General features: G+C 30.9%; 1 protein-coding gene across 3 annotated transcripts in view; it reads right to left on the bottom strand.

Annotated features, from left to right (window-relative positions):
• LOC132744455 (deleted in malignant brain tumors 1 protein-like) overlaps positions 1 to 11,359 on the bottom strand; it is a 36,493-nt gene extending 25,134 nt beyond the window's left edge. The window contains exon 1 of one of the 3 annotated variants that reach the window (XM_060733171.1): positions 11,207 to 11,359. In XM_060733171.1, the coding sequence (XP_060589154.1) occupies positions 11,207 to 11,238 (32 nt within the window). In that variant the 5' untranslated portion in view covers positions 11,239 to 11,359. Of the gene's footprint in view, positions 1 to 6,598; positions 8,859 to 11,201 lie in introns of those variants that run through there. The other 2 variants (XM_060733173.1, XM_060733174.1) reach the window with 2 other exon arrangements.
• Positions 11,360 to 17,474: the final 6,115 nt, after the last annotated feature.

Here is a 17,474-nt window from a genome sequence, read left to right as displayed (position 1 = left end):
TATACCAGTTTTGTTCGATTTACTGAACAAAACGTGTTATACAGGATTACTTATACAGAATTTTAAAGGTTTTATTTGTTCGGTTGAGCGATTATATTTACAAATGATGTCACATACTTTTTTCTATCTAATGAAATTTGCAAAGCATGTTTGTTCAATCAACTAAACAAATTGTTTGTTATATTATCTATTAAATTTGTTAAATTTAATTTTCAATTAATTTTAGTAAAACAGTGTCACTAGTTTTTTTATCCAAGATTTGTATAAAATAACCCCAAAACCTCATTTGTAGGCTACAAGAAGGTATTGACTTGACAATCCCTTTTGATTTTGGTTAAGATTTTGGTAGATGTTTTACTTATTTAACCATTCTCCCTTAAATGTCCTTTTTATATCTCTTTCACTGTAAAGACAAATAAGGCAATGAAAAAATAAAATATAAAACTACATAGTATTCTAGTCACTCGTATCAAATAAGTTCAACAACGGTGGTGCTCGCATGATTTTCTCTGTGTATGCAGTTAAATTAAACAAGAACGTATCACAGTTACGCAATAAATAAATAAATAAATAAATAAATAAATAAATAAATAAATAAATAAATAAATAAATAAATAAATTAATTAAAATAAATAAATAAATAAAAAATAAATAAATAGAAATAAATAAATAAATAAATAAATATAAATAATCTGACATTTCTTTTTCATTTTAAAAAGGCCGTTGTCGCGTTATAATCACACGGGCGTTATACCACGGTTTATACATGTTTTTTTAAACTTGCATGTGCCTTTGTTTACAACCAAAGCGCTTTGAAAATTCGTATAAATCTTCAGCATAGAACAATGATAACGGTTCATGTATTTGAATATTCTGACAATGTTTATAATCTTCGAAATGTTTGAGTGAAATTGAGCAAAATCGCCAAATTTTGCATTTTTCGTAGGGCATTTTGAAAAATCCTGCAAGGCTCAAAAAGTATTTTATTTATGAAAATAAATGATTTTAAAATTTGTCAAGGGTGTAAAACTTTGTTTCTTGTCTATTGTTTTATTTCTAAATGAGCTAGAACTGATCTTAATCGGAAGTTTTCTGGGGAAACTAGGTCAAATTGCCCGAAATCTTTCCCGAAAGGGGTACTATAAATTTAGAACTTGCCATTTATAACCATACACATTTACTATTAAAAATAAAGGTAATAACTTGTCCCATATTCTAATGTTCACAATTCAGTTATTTGTTGTACGCAACCTTCGCCTTCGCTATTCGTATGGATATCTCGATTTAAATCGGCTTGTATCTTTCAGCCGTTTTTCTAAATGGCGGACAAATCATGTTGGAGTGTGATCTAGACAGTTTGAATCTGATTACGTACGTATGCGTCAATAAATTACATTATGTTTTATTACAAAATGTTACAAAACGTTTTCTAACTCAAAAATATATAGTGAAGAGTTTTGAACCATGACATTTACTTTTATCCCTGCTATATCAAAATTCATTCTTGATCTTCTAAGGGTTACAGCGCAAAGTGAATTTAATTCTCAACTATATGCAGTCACATCCCCGTTTTGGGTGCAAAATGTATAAGGTAAACAAAAATCTGTAGCCTGACTGGAACCTGAACCAAGGACCCTCAAAATACCATATCGAAGCTCTACCGACTGAGTTACCCAGACTTTTACACATCTACAGTTCTGGACCATGACATTAACTCTCCTAACCCCCGCTTTATTTAAAATTCTTCCCTGAGCTTTATGCAGTCACGGCCCTGTGTCCGGCGCAAATGTTAAAGGTGAAAAAATGTGTAGCCTGACCAGAATTCAAACCCGGTACCCTCAGAAGACCATTCCGATGGTCTACCGACTGAGCTTTCCAGCAGTTTACACATCTACTCCCCTAAAAAGTGAACAGTTCTGAACCAAATAAAATATTACCAATAAAAAACAATTACTTTTTATTTAAAACCTAAAAAGTTCTTTTATCATCATCAATAATAAATCAAATAAACTAAATGGAAACCTTATACAAGGAAGGTGATCAGTTATTGAGTTGTAACATCTTGATCTTGTGATCACTACTACATGTATTAAGATTCAACAATGCTACATGTCAATAATTTTACAGAATATTTGACAAATGTCAAATTTGTTCATGACTGCTAGAACCAGTGTTGCTTCTGAAAATCAAAGTTTCCATTCTTACACTTTTTCTAGATTTTTTACTCTTAAAAAAATGATATAAATGCTAAATAATGTGTTTTTTCTAAAAGCATATAGCAAAATATTTTGCCGGGAAGTTCTGACTGTTAAAATGAGGTATACTCAGATTTGTATCAAATCAAATGCAATAAGATTAATACTGGCTTATGAAGTAACATAATTACACTAGTATCCAAAAACATTTGAACAGTTTTCTCTAAACATTATTTTTGGTGGTGTTGTTTTGAAATTTACCAAGTTCTGTTAAGATTTAAAATAATAAATTTGAATTGAATAGATTTATTCATCAATTTGTGTGTGTTTTTTCTGATTTAAATTCTCATGAATACTTCAGTTTATATTTCGAATAATTTAGCGGTGGTCAAGCATAATGTCTCTGAAAGAAGAATCTTCGTACTCCGGAATTGTACTCAACTATTGTCTTATCATCAAAACAATTTAGATATTACATGGTCTATAGAACCTAAGCTAATACATGTAAATATGAGCATAGAAATGATTGACTGCCATTTCCATTGATGTTCACTTTGAATATAAGTATGAGTATATTTATTAAGATTAAATGTTTCTTCTTTCTTATCCTTTTTTAATTAATTATTATAAGTCATTGAAAAAAATCAATCACGAGATTGTATGAAATAGATAAACAGAGGAAAGTATCTCATATTAATTAATACTTTAACTGGTACCTAAAAATTAACTTCCCGGTCCCTATAAATAAGATAGTTATTGCAGCATAATTACACACATAATATGGTCACAAAAATAAAGTGCAAGACATAGCTTGATTTACTTAGTGTCTACCTTTTCATCATCATCATCATCATCATCATCATCATCATCATCATCATCATCATCATCATCATCATCATCATCATTCAATCATTATCATTACCATTATCATCATCATCGTCGTCGTTATCATCATCATCATCATCATCATCAAATTAATCATCACTATTAAAATATTTCTGCCCATGATTACCAACATCATCATAATCATCATTTTTTCTTTGTTTCATTTTGTTCCTACGTTCGTTATAGTTTATCAAAAAAATATCAAAAGTAAACAAAATAATGAAAAATAAATTCAAAAGTTAAACAATATAGAATGTCCAAATATTGATAAAAATGTGTGTGGTGACAGAGATCTATATACTGACAAGGGGAGATCACTGCGTAGGAGATTATCAAAAACCCTTCAATTTATAAATTATTTAAACTATTTAACACAATAAATTCAGTTATCCAACTTTTTCAAATTTACATTACGCCCTTCCAAGAGTAAATAGTAATGTTCAAAGTGAAATCACATTTTGTCATATTTGTTTACCCCGTGACCTTTTATACCTACACTGTATTAATATCCTTTTGTATTTATCGGTAATGATTAATTAATTAAACGAGTGGAGCAGTCTTTATATTTTTAAGCAGCTTTTTAAAAAATTCAATCCTACATATTTATCATTATCAATCACTGTTTAATCACAGTCAGTGTTTTGAAATAGCATTACTGTATTTCAGTTTGACAGTGAAAAGATGAACATGTGGGAAGGATCCCTGAGAAACAGAATGTTAAATGATGAGCGTTCATTATCGTGATTACCCACTATCCTTTTTGTACGTCTGCACTATTTTCTATCATATACATGTGCAAGTTGTTGTAGTGGATTTAATAAATAATCTGTTCTGTTAATATTATATGGAATACCTACTTAAACACCAACATACAACTAAAGTGTGAATATATTAAAGATAGAACTTTCTTTCTGTTAGTAATAAGTAAAACAAATCGCAAGAATTGTATTTTCTAAAATAAGCATACGAAATGTGTCCGAATGTATAAATATTTCAAACCGTATATTTTGTGTTTAAGTGCATAATTAACCTTGACGTCTAGCGATATTTAGAAAATTGTCACCTCCATACATCAATGCATATTATATAAATTCCTCCCGATGTGACACGGACAATTTGGATCTAGTTAAAATTATTTCTTAATTATTAAATGATTTTTTTTCTGATAATGACAGGAATATATTTATCTAAGAAAAAAATATTCAAAATTTTGAATGGAGGCTAGTTTTTTTCATTTTTTTTTTATAAGTTCCGTTCAAAATATGTTTTTTTTTCAAGATGCTTCTTTTTGTGGAAAATAAAAGTATATAAAACAGAAAGAAAACAATTTGACAAATTTCAATTTGAAAACAACATGTTTAATAATAAGTTTAGATGAAGACACGTCAGGACGCAAGATTGTTTCGGAGAAAATAGTATTATGATATACATAATTCAAGTATGCTTGATTAAATATAAGATCGTACACATGATTAGCAAGGCACTACCGTTATTACTTCGGCTTGATATAATCACACACGTGCACTATTCTTCTTATACAAATTTTACATTTCGGTAATACAAGTAGCACTACCTGATTGCATTTTTTTATTTATAACTATTATTAAATGTTTTTCACCTACCTTCAAACGCTTCGATTTGTTAAGATAGGTTTATTATTATTAATGGAGAAATTACACATCAATGATTGTCTATTACATCCCTGACAAAATGTAACAAACACGCGTAGTTATAATCACAACTGTCTTGAACACTAAGTGAAAATACAATTAATAATGAAAATACAATTAATATAACAAATTGTTAAAAAATTTGAATTGTAACGCTTTTTATGAATTATTCATCAGAGCAGAATTATAATTATTCATAACAAGGGTTGTCATATTTAAAATCGCTGCCATACATGCTTTCCAAAACACTCCCATGTTATGGAAAATTAAAGAATCCCCACTAAAGTTATACCATTTGATGCGGAATTCTTTTTAATATAAAATGGTATATCATGTAACTATTTTGGAGTAAATATAAGACCGTACGTGTGATCCTAACGACACTACTCCTTACCGTGTGATTATCACACCACCGTGTAATAATCACACGCGTAGTAATATTACCAAGACACCGGGAAACGGATATTTAGTGATTGAAAAGTTTTGAATTTTGAATTTATGATCAGATTTGTTAAACAAAAAAGATGAATTAAATTCTCCCATTATGTTAATCTCCCATTAAGCTCTAATTGGGTATTACTCCAATTACGCTGTTATGGGGGATTTCCCCCATTCTAATTTTGAGGGATTTTTCCCATTATTTTGTTCCGCCAATGGAAGAATTGTAAATTTCTTTAAATATTTTCCTTCAATACTTATAAGATTATAAAGAATACTTATCCTTATAAAGAATACTTAGACATTTGTTTTGTCACCCCAAAGGATATTTTCTCCCGTTTTATGAAAATGAGGTTTTAACCCCATTGGAGCTTCCATTGGAAATGTAAAACCCAATGGAAGAATGGAAAAATCCCAAGGGACGCCGCACTTTAAATGCTTGCCCAGCGTTTGTTTATTTTGCTATCTTTATATAAACGTCCAATAATCGTCTATTTCCATTCAAATAACTGCTTGATTAAACTTTTTTTATTGAAACTATGTTAAAAAGGGTAGCTGAGTTAACGAAAATTCCGGATTTGCAAACTTATTCCGGAGGCTGTTATTTACAAAATTGGGGCGATAAAACACTTAAACAATCACTAAGAATAGAATAATCAGTCCATCGGAAAAACAAGTACAGTACTGAATACGGAGGCATGTAAATGAAAATAATATCAACCAGGAAGTATTCTATATGTTTGTGATATTCAATAATTCATTTTGGTGTATGAAAGTTTCACATTGAAGGATATACTAATGTATACTAATTTGAGTGTATATGCGTTATTAAGTACAATACTGAATTATATTGGACATGTACACAGCTGTCAATTATATAGTAGAGACGATGCGCAAGTCGAATCTAGTATAGGTTTTGCAGCATTGTAGAATATGAATTTTAGGTTTTGAAAATTAACATATATAAGGCTAGACAGAGTGCAATAGTGTTTTGTTAAAAATTGTTTAGACTCGGAAAATAACAGCCATGTTAAATTGATAAGATTTGATACAATTATGTTTTTATTACGAACGAACAACTTAATTATTAATATTTTATATATGTGTGAAATAAAATAAATACGTAATGGTTATATAAGAAAGAAAACAAGCAATGTTATATAATTGAAAAATCTACTATAGATTCCACATACTCGCAACGTTAGCATATAAAGTACCTTGGATAATGCATATCCTTGTAGACACTAACTTGATTACTCACGGTACACTTTTGTTTAAAATTTACATTTATAATATCTTATAAATATATGTAAATCAAATTAGATCATGCCATTCATTCTAAAAACACATTCAGCTTATTTATACTTTTAATATTAAATTGTAAACAATTATTTTATAAACAGTACTTACATACAGGGGTATGTACATGAAAATTTAAAATCGCAACATATTTATTTTTAAGTAACACTAGCCATTGAATTATTGCACAAGTTTAATGTGAAACAGATTGTGTTTATGATTAACCAGTGCCAACGGCATTTTCATTGCCTCTGCTATCTTACGTTATCGCATCAGCTGTTTGATGCCAGTAACATGCTTTTTGGCGATATCTCAGACAATGCTTACTTCTTTAGAAAACAATATACGCATAGTTATCTTTGTAAAGTTGGTTTATTTATATAACCGTGATCAAAAGTGATGTCTCCCTGTCAATCGGTTTATAAACTGTCACATTTTGATTTTTACTACCTGAGAGGTTCCACAACAGAGTATAACAATGTCACTATAAAAACTTTGAAAATGCGTTTTGCAGTATAATACAGTAGCTTAGAAAAGGTTACTTTTTAGTATGAAAAAAAATAATTTATTGAAAAAGTTAGAGATAATTATAGCAAAATCATGCAAATTACAATATTTAGACCTGCTACATAACTGTTAAATGGTCTGACCATGATTAAAGAATGACTGGCTTTTCAACAGAACCCAGGTCAAAAAAGACAATTAAAATCATTCAGATTCAATAGATTAAAAAAAAAAAAACAACAATATTTTCTACTCTAAAACATTAAGGCCACAAAATCTGAGAGTGACTTTTCTAAACTGGCGTTAATTGCCCCCAAAACTCGCATAATCATAAAATATAAGTTATCTTAACGATTTCACATGTATATGTATAGAAAGTTTATACAAGTATAAACTTCGTGCAGCAACATATCTAAAAATAACTGTACATTGAAAGGTGATATTTGCAATACACCTCAGACTCGTTGCAAAATAATCAACAGATAAAAACCGTATGGTTATTCTGATAATGACATGCCAAGGATACGCGCATTGCCTTTTCGTATAGATGGTTCCATAATATTTTATTGAAATATATAAGGCAGTAGTTAAGTAATGGCACAGAAACGAATGTTTCTTTGTACACATATCTAAGCTGGGCCATAACTATATGGCGGTTTGGCACTGATGGTCCAAATCAATGTCAAAATCAAGTCCGCCGTTCTGAAGAAAAAGCACATCAGTATACACTCGGCAAAGCATTAAGAGGCCATAACTCCGAGTTTGACATGCTAATAATATGCGCAACTTCCACATATTGCCATTAATATTCAGTCAGTATTTGCTCAGAAACAGCGCGGAAAAGACAGGCGGAAATCGGACAGAAGTTCTATTTAGATAGCGATTTATGGCTACTCCCTTGGTTTTTCTATTGTTCTAGCCACATAAAGGAAAGTTAACCTATTCCGCCTGTAGTCACATAAGTATCCTCACGTAAGTGCAGACAGATGCACGGCTGGGCACACTGACGGACAACGCCAAAATATATCATCAACCTGATTCCATCGGCGGGGATAAAACTCCCTAGCCAAGTATGTTAAACAAAAAAAATAAAAAAAATTAAGTTCATGTTTACCGTGTCTATTTTATTTTAAGGGAATTTATTCTTTAAGTGACATTATGCTCAATTTTTCATGTTTCATGTTTAGCTTAATTGACTATATATTTCAAAAGATTGACTGTATAATGGAGATTGACCAGCTATTGATATTAAAATAATGTTCAAAATGAAATATAAATCTGCCCAAAATATAAAAGACGGCTCCACTCCATTTATGAATTGAACATTACACGTAAATTCTGGTTGAAATTTACAAAAAATCCCTGGGCCAAGTGAGTTATTGATGAATCATGCAAAGAAAAAATAATAAAATTGAAAAGAATTATAGCAAAATGTATATTCATTTTGGCTTCAATCTGTTCGTTACCTACATACACTTACATGTATATGCTAACTTGGGTATATTACATGCTATTGCTGAACATTTAACACCTTTTCCGAATTTAACTTCCGACACTATTTATAATAAATTTAGTACAAGACTAAAGAAATAGTACAATACAATAGTTTAGCAAAGGAAAATATCAATAAAATGAGATTTATCCAAGCTTTAAGGTGCTATTGTAAAGAGTAGTTACTTTTTCAACCGAATTACCATAGAATCAGATTGTTTGCTAATATTACATATGCAAGTAAATAATTGACCGTAATTTTGCTAAAATGATCAAAGTCTCGACAAAAAGCACCAGGCCATTTAACTAAAGGTCCAGGGAAATGTAAGATTTGCACACGGAACAATATAAACGCTCAACAGGCTATTTATCAAACAATATAACAAGAGGGTTTTTTTTTTTGGGGGGGGGGGGAATTCTAGTACTTATGATCAATTCAATCAGAATTACATATCAGCTTGACATTGCAATAATTAGGTTGCATGCTCCGAGTAGATATATCCTGTGATTGAGACTCTACTTGTTTAGATAAATGCATGCAGCTATGCGAACAATATCTTCCTTAATTGTTTTGTATACATGAAGTTAAGTTCATAAATTTGTAAAAAATAAACTTTGTTTATTCGAGACGCAATTACTAGTTTTGATAGATTAATGACGAATTTTGGTATCGGCGTGGTCGTATATGTAACCATTTTGAGTCAAATCGTAAATTTTTTAATTTTTCTTCTTAAACTCTTTGTAAAAACTAGGGGTGTCACGGTTAGCAAAAATTCGAACCGTTTAAACGGCGACAATGTAACCGTGTAAAGCGTTTCAACGGCCGTATTTAAAGAATTGTAAGATTCTTCAACTTTATGTGTTTTTTTTCAAAAGATAGCACATTTTACTCGTATTTTGATTTACTTGACATCAATAACAAAACAGATCTGATTATGGAGTATCATTGTAAGACTGTACTGTACAAGATAAGATTAAACAAACTAAAATACTAAAAAATCTTATCATAAATAAACAGAAGTTATGTTAAAACCCAATTTAAAATTTCTTCGTCTGTCGATTTCGATTTCCGGATATTTTGTTTTCTAACCGGGTTTTGGCTAAAATTTGACCGAACCAGTATTAACGGTAAAAACGTGACATTCCTAGTGAAAACGTTACTATATACGCGCGAAATGAAAGATATCCGTTCAAAATAGCCTTGCCTCTTCTAGTGTATCACTTGCAATTGATTATCTTTTTTATAAATTATACTGTTTTTATATAACTATAATCGAAAGAACGGAAAACAACATTTAAACAATCTAGGATAAAATTTAAACTAAGACCAAAAAAGGTGCAATCCTTCGAGAACATGCATGAAATGAGTCTGTTCATAAGGGGTTTTTAAAATGCAATATTTCTCACGATGCTAGAACAATTTAAGCAGTATACAATATTCAACGGAATAAAGAATTGGAATGACCAGAAAAAATATAACGAGCCAGAGGCTCGCATAATATGATTTTATTCAACTCGTTCAATAAATTTAGTATTAAACTACACTCATTCAATATCCTCTATATATCAAGTTTTCATGATGTATCGCTGACCATTTGTATCAAATTGTATTTCTTTTAAAAATTATTTATCACACTTTTTATTTTTCTAAAACAGATAAACATGAATAAAAATTGAATAAGGATATATTGAATTATATTATTAGTACACTCGTTACTAGATTTACTTATTTGAACTTATCTTTTTAAAAATCTAATCGATATTAGAATTAGCATATATTTTCATGGGTTCTGCTTTAAATGTACGAACTTTGAATTAGCGTTAATCATTTATTATCTTAAACAGTTTTAACATTCAAGTAAAGAGACTGTGTGACTATATTACGAAACAAATGTTACTTCTATATCATAATTTATCGTTTAAGATACATCTCTTGTATATTGCTGAAAAAGCGCACTCTAAACAACATAAAATACTTGGCTCACGACATTTTTTTAAAATATAACCATAGTAAGGCGAAATAAATAGACATAATTAATATATTAAGCTTACTGTAGTCACTTTACTTGCTTAATTTATTCTTTATATGATATTATGGTATAGGTTTTCGACATTTAATTAGTAACACATGTACATGTATATGCTAACAACGGTATATTACATGCTATTGCTGAACATTTAACACCTTTTCCGAATTTAACTTCCGACACTATTTATAATAAATTTAGTACAAGACTAAAGAAATAGTACAGTACAATAGTTTAGCAAAGGAAAATATCAATAAAATGAGATTTATCCAAGCTTTAAGGTGCTATTGCAGCTCATTTACGTTATTTCTAAAGTCTGGATCCTGATATATTTAGACATAAATGTAATTAATGATATAAATTGGATATCAAGCTAAAATCTACATATTATTTTCAAATTGTCAATTTCTCAAATTTACTCGTACAATATCAATAATAAAGCTCATAGCAATTTTTTAACAGTTTGTGATAAAAATATTTTGCAGTTTCTATTTATTTTACTTGTGCAACAAAGTGGTTTATATATTAAACATATAAAAAGAGGGCTGAAAAAGAACACAATTTAACTGGATATAAATAAATGTTTAAGACAAAAGAAAGCTTAAGTATTGTTGACAGTAGAACAGTAACTTTAAAATAACAATTTCATAATATTCACACTGTTTTTATGTTAAAATACAAACAAATAATACTTAACAGTCTTAGTTGCATCCGAAAACGTCCATCCATATTTGACCAACTGAGAGCTCTATTGAATGTTGCATTATTATATAGACATTAAACAGGAAGAGAAATCAATCAAAACAAAAATGATTAAATATGTCAACAAATCACGTTCCATTAATTCAACGGTACGGAAATGAGCTAAAACAACTTTAACAAGAGATGAGTATTTGTTTAAATGTATTATGCATCACAGTTTGAAATTGTCTTTTTTGTGTGGCCTCTAAAGATATGGATCATTTCAATATGGATCATTTCTCTGTCGTCTGAGTGTTTGTCTGTCCGTCCGTCCGTCACAAAATTTGTCCGGACTTATTTTTAAAGTTTTTCCGGAGGACTCCTCTTATACCTCTAATTCAATTTCAATGAACCTTTACAGGATTGATCTGTAGCTCAAGTGCTTTTGAGTTATCTGGTTGAATGACTTTGGTTGAGTTATGGCCTTTGAATAAAAAAGGTGTTTTTGTGTGTGTTGGTAGATGCACAAAAGCTTTTCCGGACTACTTCTCTAAAACTATTTCATTCTAACTTTACAGGAATGTTCAGTATCGAGTCTAGTTGTGCATATTATCGGCTTTTTACGGTTCAATGAATTTTGTTAAGGCCCTTTAATTTTTTCTATTTTTAATGTTGGTCCGGACTTTTCCTCTTATACCACTTATGCAATTTAAATGAAACTTTACAAGATTGATTTGTAGGTCATGTACTTACGCATATTACACAGGGTTTCCGATTGAATATTTTTTGGCTCGGTTATGGCCCTTAGAATGAAAAGTGAATTTATAAAGTTTGTCCACACTACTCGTCTTTAACCACTTATGCAATTTCAATGGAAATTTACAAGATTGATCGGTAGGTACTATGTTTTCCGCTTGAACAATTTTTGGCTAAGTTATTACCCTTGAACTAAAAGGGTGTTTGTATTGCCAGCTACACAGAAATTTGTGTTAAATACTCCTCAGAAACTACTGGTGCAATTTTATCAAAACTTTAGGGGAAAGATCAATACCATATTTAGTTGCCAAATTATGGCTGTAATGAGGCGAACCATGTGATCACTGATCGCTCTTGTATCTAATAATTACCTTCCCCTTGCAATAATATTAACGGGCATTAATGATGCAAAAGTATAAAAGATTTAAAGATTTTTGTGACATGTTTTAAGTGGGCAGTTTTATTTAGTGTCAGACATTGAAAGTTTTATTTGTTATATTCTGCTGATATAAACGTTTGTTTTTCAAATGATATCATGAGCCTACCCTCCTTCCTCATCCTTCCGAATTTACTTCCTCGCGGTTGTTCCATCAATTTCTAAATAACTTGACAAAAATTGAACATCCATTGAGAGCAATGTAAACAAAGCAAATAGTTTACAATGGGAGACTTTGATCTAATAGGTTGGCTCAGGAAAGATTATACTCTGTACAACATCTCTCAAACCTCCTAACACTGGCTTCAGTGGTATATAACTTAAGCAATACATTTTTTGGAATCAATAATCCTGACAGCCTAGAAAAACAAGAGTTTGTCGCAGAAATTGTAGCAGTCTCCTACTGGTGAACTATTGCCTGATTTCCTACTTCTACCCATATAAATGTGGAAATTGACTTTTAAGTATTCATGCCAGATTTTCTAAGTATAAGAAAGAAATTATGTTTTTAACGGAATACACACGAGTTTTACATGAAGGGAACAAATGTTATTTTTTTGATGTTTTATCGCATGTTGTCAGTTATGTATCCAATGATATTGCTTTTACAATTGATGCAAGTATTGCAGAGACACTGTTTTACTAAGTGTTAACAATAATATGCCATGAATAACATTCATATGATAAAAAAGTCACCAATTTTGATTTTTCACATTTCTTTAAAAATTATATCACTGACGGAATGACAGACATAGTGTTGAAAAAAGAAATTGACGAGCAAAACCCCACGTGATCCGCTAAAACATAGCCCCATCATCATTTTGTTGTTTTTGTACTTTTGAGAGATGAAACGATCTAATTTTTGTGATTGACAGAATGACAGACATTTGTTTGGTAATGTTTTACGTCGCATCAACACAGTATAAGTCAAATGGCGACTTTCGAGTTTTACTAGTGAAGGAAGATCTCAGGTGTCCCTTCGTGCTTTATTTTAGGCATTGAACGGGTATCCAAGTAAACCACCGTCGCTATACAAGCTTACTGGATAGCTTCCTCACATGAAATAATCCAAAGTGCCTGTCGAGATTGAAAACCACAGCAGACAGGACAGGGGCAAGTAGTTTGTATAGTTTGTAATCAACGACCTTAACCACTCGGCCACGGATGCCCTAGAAGGATAGACATAGAGATAAAAATTTAAAATGACGAGCATAATTTACATAAACGTATCATCAATCTTGCTTTTGTACATTTTGAATTGTGATATGATTCAAAATTCTTTGGATAGACAGTATGGCAGAGTGACTGACAAATAGATGGATGAAAAACTGAAATAACGTGTATAATCAGCATATGGCCCACTAACAACATACTTTTAGTAAACTAGCTTGTGTACCTTTTGAGTAATTGCAGGATTTGTATGTTTAGGATGTACATAATGGCAAACAGATCAACACACTAAGTACCATCGAATTTGAAGGTTCTATGATAACTGCCGTTTGAACTCATATAAGGATGTTTCTAAATCTAAAGTATGATGTAACAAATGATCAGAAATATCGTTGTCTCTGTATATCCGAGAAGGTAATATTAAATTTCTTTTGAATAAGGTTGGAAATCATATCCATATCGTTTATATTGGTAAAACAAATTCCATGATATTGACTACGCAGGCTTACATTTAAAAGAATATTCATGGCTGCCTACATCTACGTTAGGTGTAGCTGATTCTAAATGGCTAGTAAGAAAACTAGAAATGATCGAAACAAATGGCATAAAGATTATAGAATAGGGAAATAAAATATTGTTTTGTGTGAAACAAAAGCTTATCGTATAAAAAACGATTTTAACATATAAGTAAATATGATAGTTTTTTCGTGATGAATATAGTTTCTGAAATTATGATACGACCATTAAAGTAGTAAGAATATCTACATATATATATTTGAGGCTAGGAGGGGAAGCTTGTGCCTATACCAAAGTAATAATATATTATCTGGTTAGGGACGCACGCTGGTCAGCTTCTGGTTACACCCTAATGATCAGGAACCCAGGTTGTCGTATATCCGATATTAATGTGTATATATTTTCACCCATGCAATTATCTAGCCGGTTAGTGTTGGCGCTGGAATCATATATTCTGGTTATTTATTCAAAGATGATGCAACTCTTTCTGAGAAAATTTGTTTTCTATTACTAGTATCTCTTTTACATAATTTCTTTCTTAGTTTTGAAGGATAATCTCGAGCTATGTTATCATTTATATTTCATGTCTGATTGCTTCTTTATTATTCAATAATGTAAAGGGTGTATGGTGTCCCCTATAAACTCTAAATCCTCTTTACATAAGAGTTGGTATTTTTAGAATCTTTAATCTTTCATTACACGGTAGAGAATTAACATAGAAGACTAATTTTGTAGCTCGTTTTCATAATTTTTTTAGTGATTCAATGTATCTTTACACCTTGGTGCCCTGACCACGATACAACGTTCCAAATAATGTGGTATAAACATTTTGTGTTATTATAGAAACTGCTTTACTGTAACATGTAGGAATATATCTTGTAGGTTGAGTACTTGTTAAATACAGGAAAACCAGGATAGAATTATTATTTTGCTCGAATTCCAAAGTCAAATATTGCAGGCAATTTTCAAAAAAAAAAAATACGCTAGAAAAAGGATTCTCCTGAGGCATCATTTATAAAGCATAGCTTAACAACTTGTTAAGCTTTAACTGACTTTCGCAAAGCAGTTTGGTATGGAACCTTAACCTTCTTCGATAATTATTGTTGACAGTTCCTGTTTGGTATGGTCAGGGGAGTGAAATATGATCTTATAAATGTTTCAAGCTGAGTGCATTAGTGCCCCTATATGCAATTTTAAATTATTTGTTGTGGACGCAATGAAATATACCTAGCTCATCGCTCAGCTGCCCATTGCCAAGAGATATCCATTGGAAATCCGGGAATAGAATTACAACAATCTACACAATTATGTTGTTTTAAGTACATGTAGATAAAATGTGCGATTATTTTAATTTATAAAAGATCATCCCTCTACATGAAAAATATTTATTTTTAAATTAGTTGTTAGTCATTTTAACCTCGGCAGAGGTGCGTATATGAGCCATGTAATAAGAACGATTTTCTACCAGTATTCATAAGCACTGTTTAGCTTTCATAATGCTAAATCGAAGCTAGGCATTACGTATATAAAGGGCTTCACTGAGCGCCAAAAGCCTCCAAACATATAATTTTAATTTCTTACAAAAACAAATTTTGGGTACTTAAAAAAGAAAGATATGCAAAAGATAATAAAGAAATACACTCAGAAATAAGTTAAAAACCGTATTTTATTTGGTATTCTTAACCCTAATTTAGTGAAAATCATTGAAACTGTTTTCTGTTGTGGGTCAATTTTCACAATAGAAAAAACGGAATTAGCGGTTTATCTGAAATCATGCACATAAATTATTGGTATTGACTGATATCAAATCGTACTTTTATCTCCAAAATAATTCAAGTCCCGTCAAGGCAAGAAAACAAAATCAGCGAAAATATAATGTCATGAAAACAATTGTTCGCAACCGATCGGCAATACCATAACAGCTCATCTTTACCCATTTGAATATATTTATCTGTAAACTTCAATGTTGTATTCTTGGATTGACTTTGCCAATTTAACATTGTAAACATGTATTCCAACAAAATACATTTTGTTAAACGACAAAACATTTACAGGTTTTCTGAGAGTAGCAATACCAAGTGTTCATCATAACATGCGGAATACTCATTGTTCGTGTATACGTCGACAAAACAGAAGTTACTTTCTTAGCTTTACATTGTCAAACCATCATGATTCGGATCACCATAATCCAGCTGTACACGTTTTGCAATAGCAGATAAAATAAGCTCCGTCCATTTCCCCGTCCACTACATCATCAGACATCTGAATCATCATAAAATTACCGAAATATATTTTAATTGGGGCAGGAGGGGATTCAATCCATATACTTGCTCCTTATCATGCAATGATAACATTTACTTTTTAAACAATGATTACACTTTCTGCTTGATAAGCATGAACAGTGCAGCCTCGGTTTGATTGATTTTGTTCATGAGGGATCACGAAAAAGAGCAACGTCCCTCACGTTGTAAAACAAATTGTTTGTCAGATGATTATTGGTATTCGGCTAGATATTCCGAATTATTACACATCTTGCCGGTAATCACACCAACACCAGCTCTGAGGGGACTCGGCAGGGGTACGGCACAGAAAAGGAACACAATAAAGGGATAAAATGGCCAAATGCCAACTGAATGATAATTTCTATGTTGAAAAGAGGCAAGCAAAGCTATGTAAAAAGACAATAAAATTTTGTAAATCTTTACATGATAAATTTGCTTGTTAAAATTTGTAAATATACTTATATTTTAAAATTCAAGTATTAATGTAAATTTCAAGCCAGGCAGAAAGTTGTGCTTCATTTCGTCGTAATCGATTGGGTAACAGCAAAGTTATTGATAAAACATGCCTGTATCGGGCAAAATGAGAACGACAAAAACAAGAGAAAAAGAAAGAAAGAAAAAACAACGCGGGGGTTTTTCCGTAATCATAAAATTACTGGCTTTTCCCCCATTTTTTAAAATCAAAATCACCCCAAAAATTTTTAAATCTTATGTTTTGTAAAAAAGGGGGAACCCCATTTATTCAAGGGGTTCATCTTTTAAAATAAACAATATAAAGTTTCCCCTAGTTGGGAAGGGAAATATTTCGACAGGGGATTTTAAAGGGTTTAAATTTTTTGTTTCCCACAACTTACCAAAATGGGGGCTTTTTGTTTAAAAAAAAAAAAAAAAAAAAAAACCGCATCCCCTTAAAAAAACACTTGCTCCTCTCGTTCTTTGTCTTTTGAATACACCCAAACAACCCCATTTTTTGCTAAACAGATTTTTTATCAAAATGAAAAAATTGGGAAAAACCCAATTTCCGTTTAAAACCTTATTTTGTTTTGAAATTTTCGGGGCGCTCAACATATGCCAATTGTTATTTACATGTGTCATATGAAAAACTTTATGATTTTATATTTTAT

Source organism: Ruditapes philippinarum, unplaced genomic scaffold, assembly GCF_026571515.1.
Source record: "Ruditapes philippinarum isolate M1 unplaced genomic scaffold, ASM2657151v2 ctg2861_1_1_1_1, whole genome shotgun sequence".
NCBI lineage: Eukaryota > Metazoa > Mollusca > Bivalvia > Venerida > Veneridae > Ruditapes > Ruditapes philippinarum.
The sequence above is the reverse complement of the archived record's forward strand: the minus strand, read 5'-3'. Positions and strand labels throughout refer to the sequence as shown.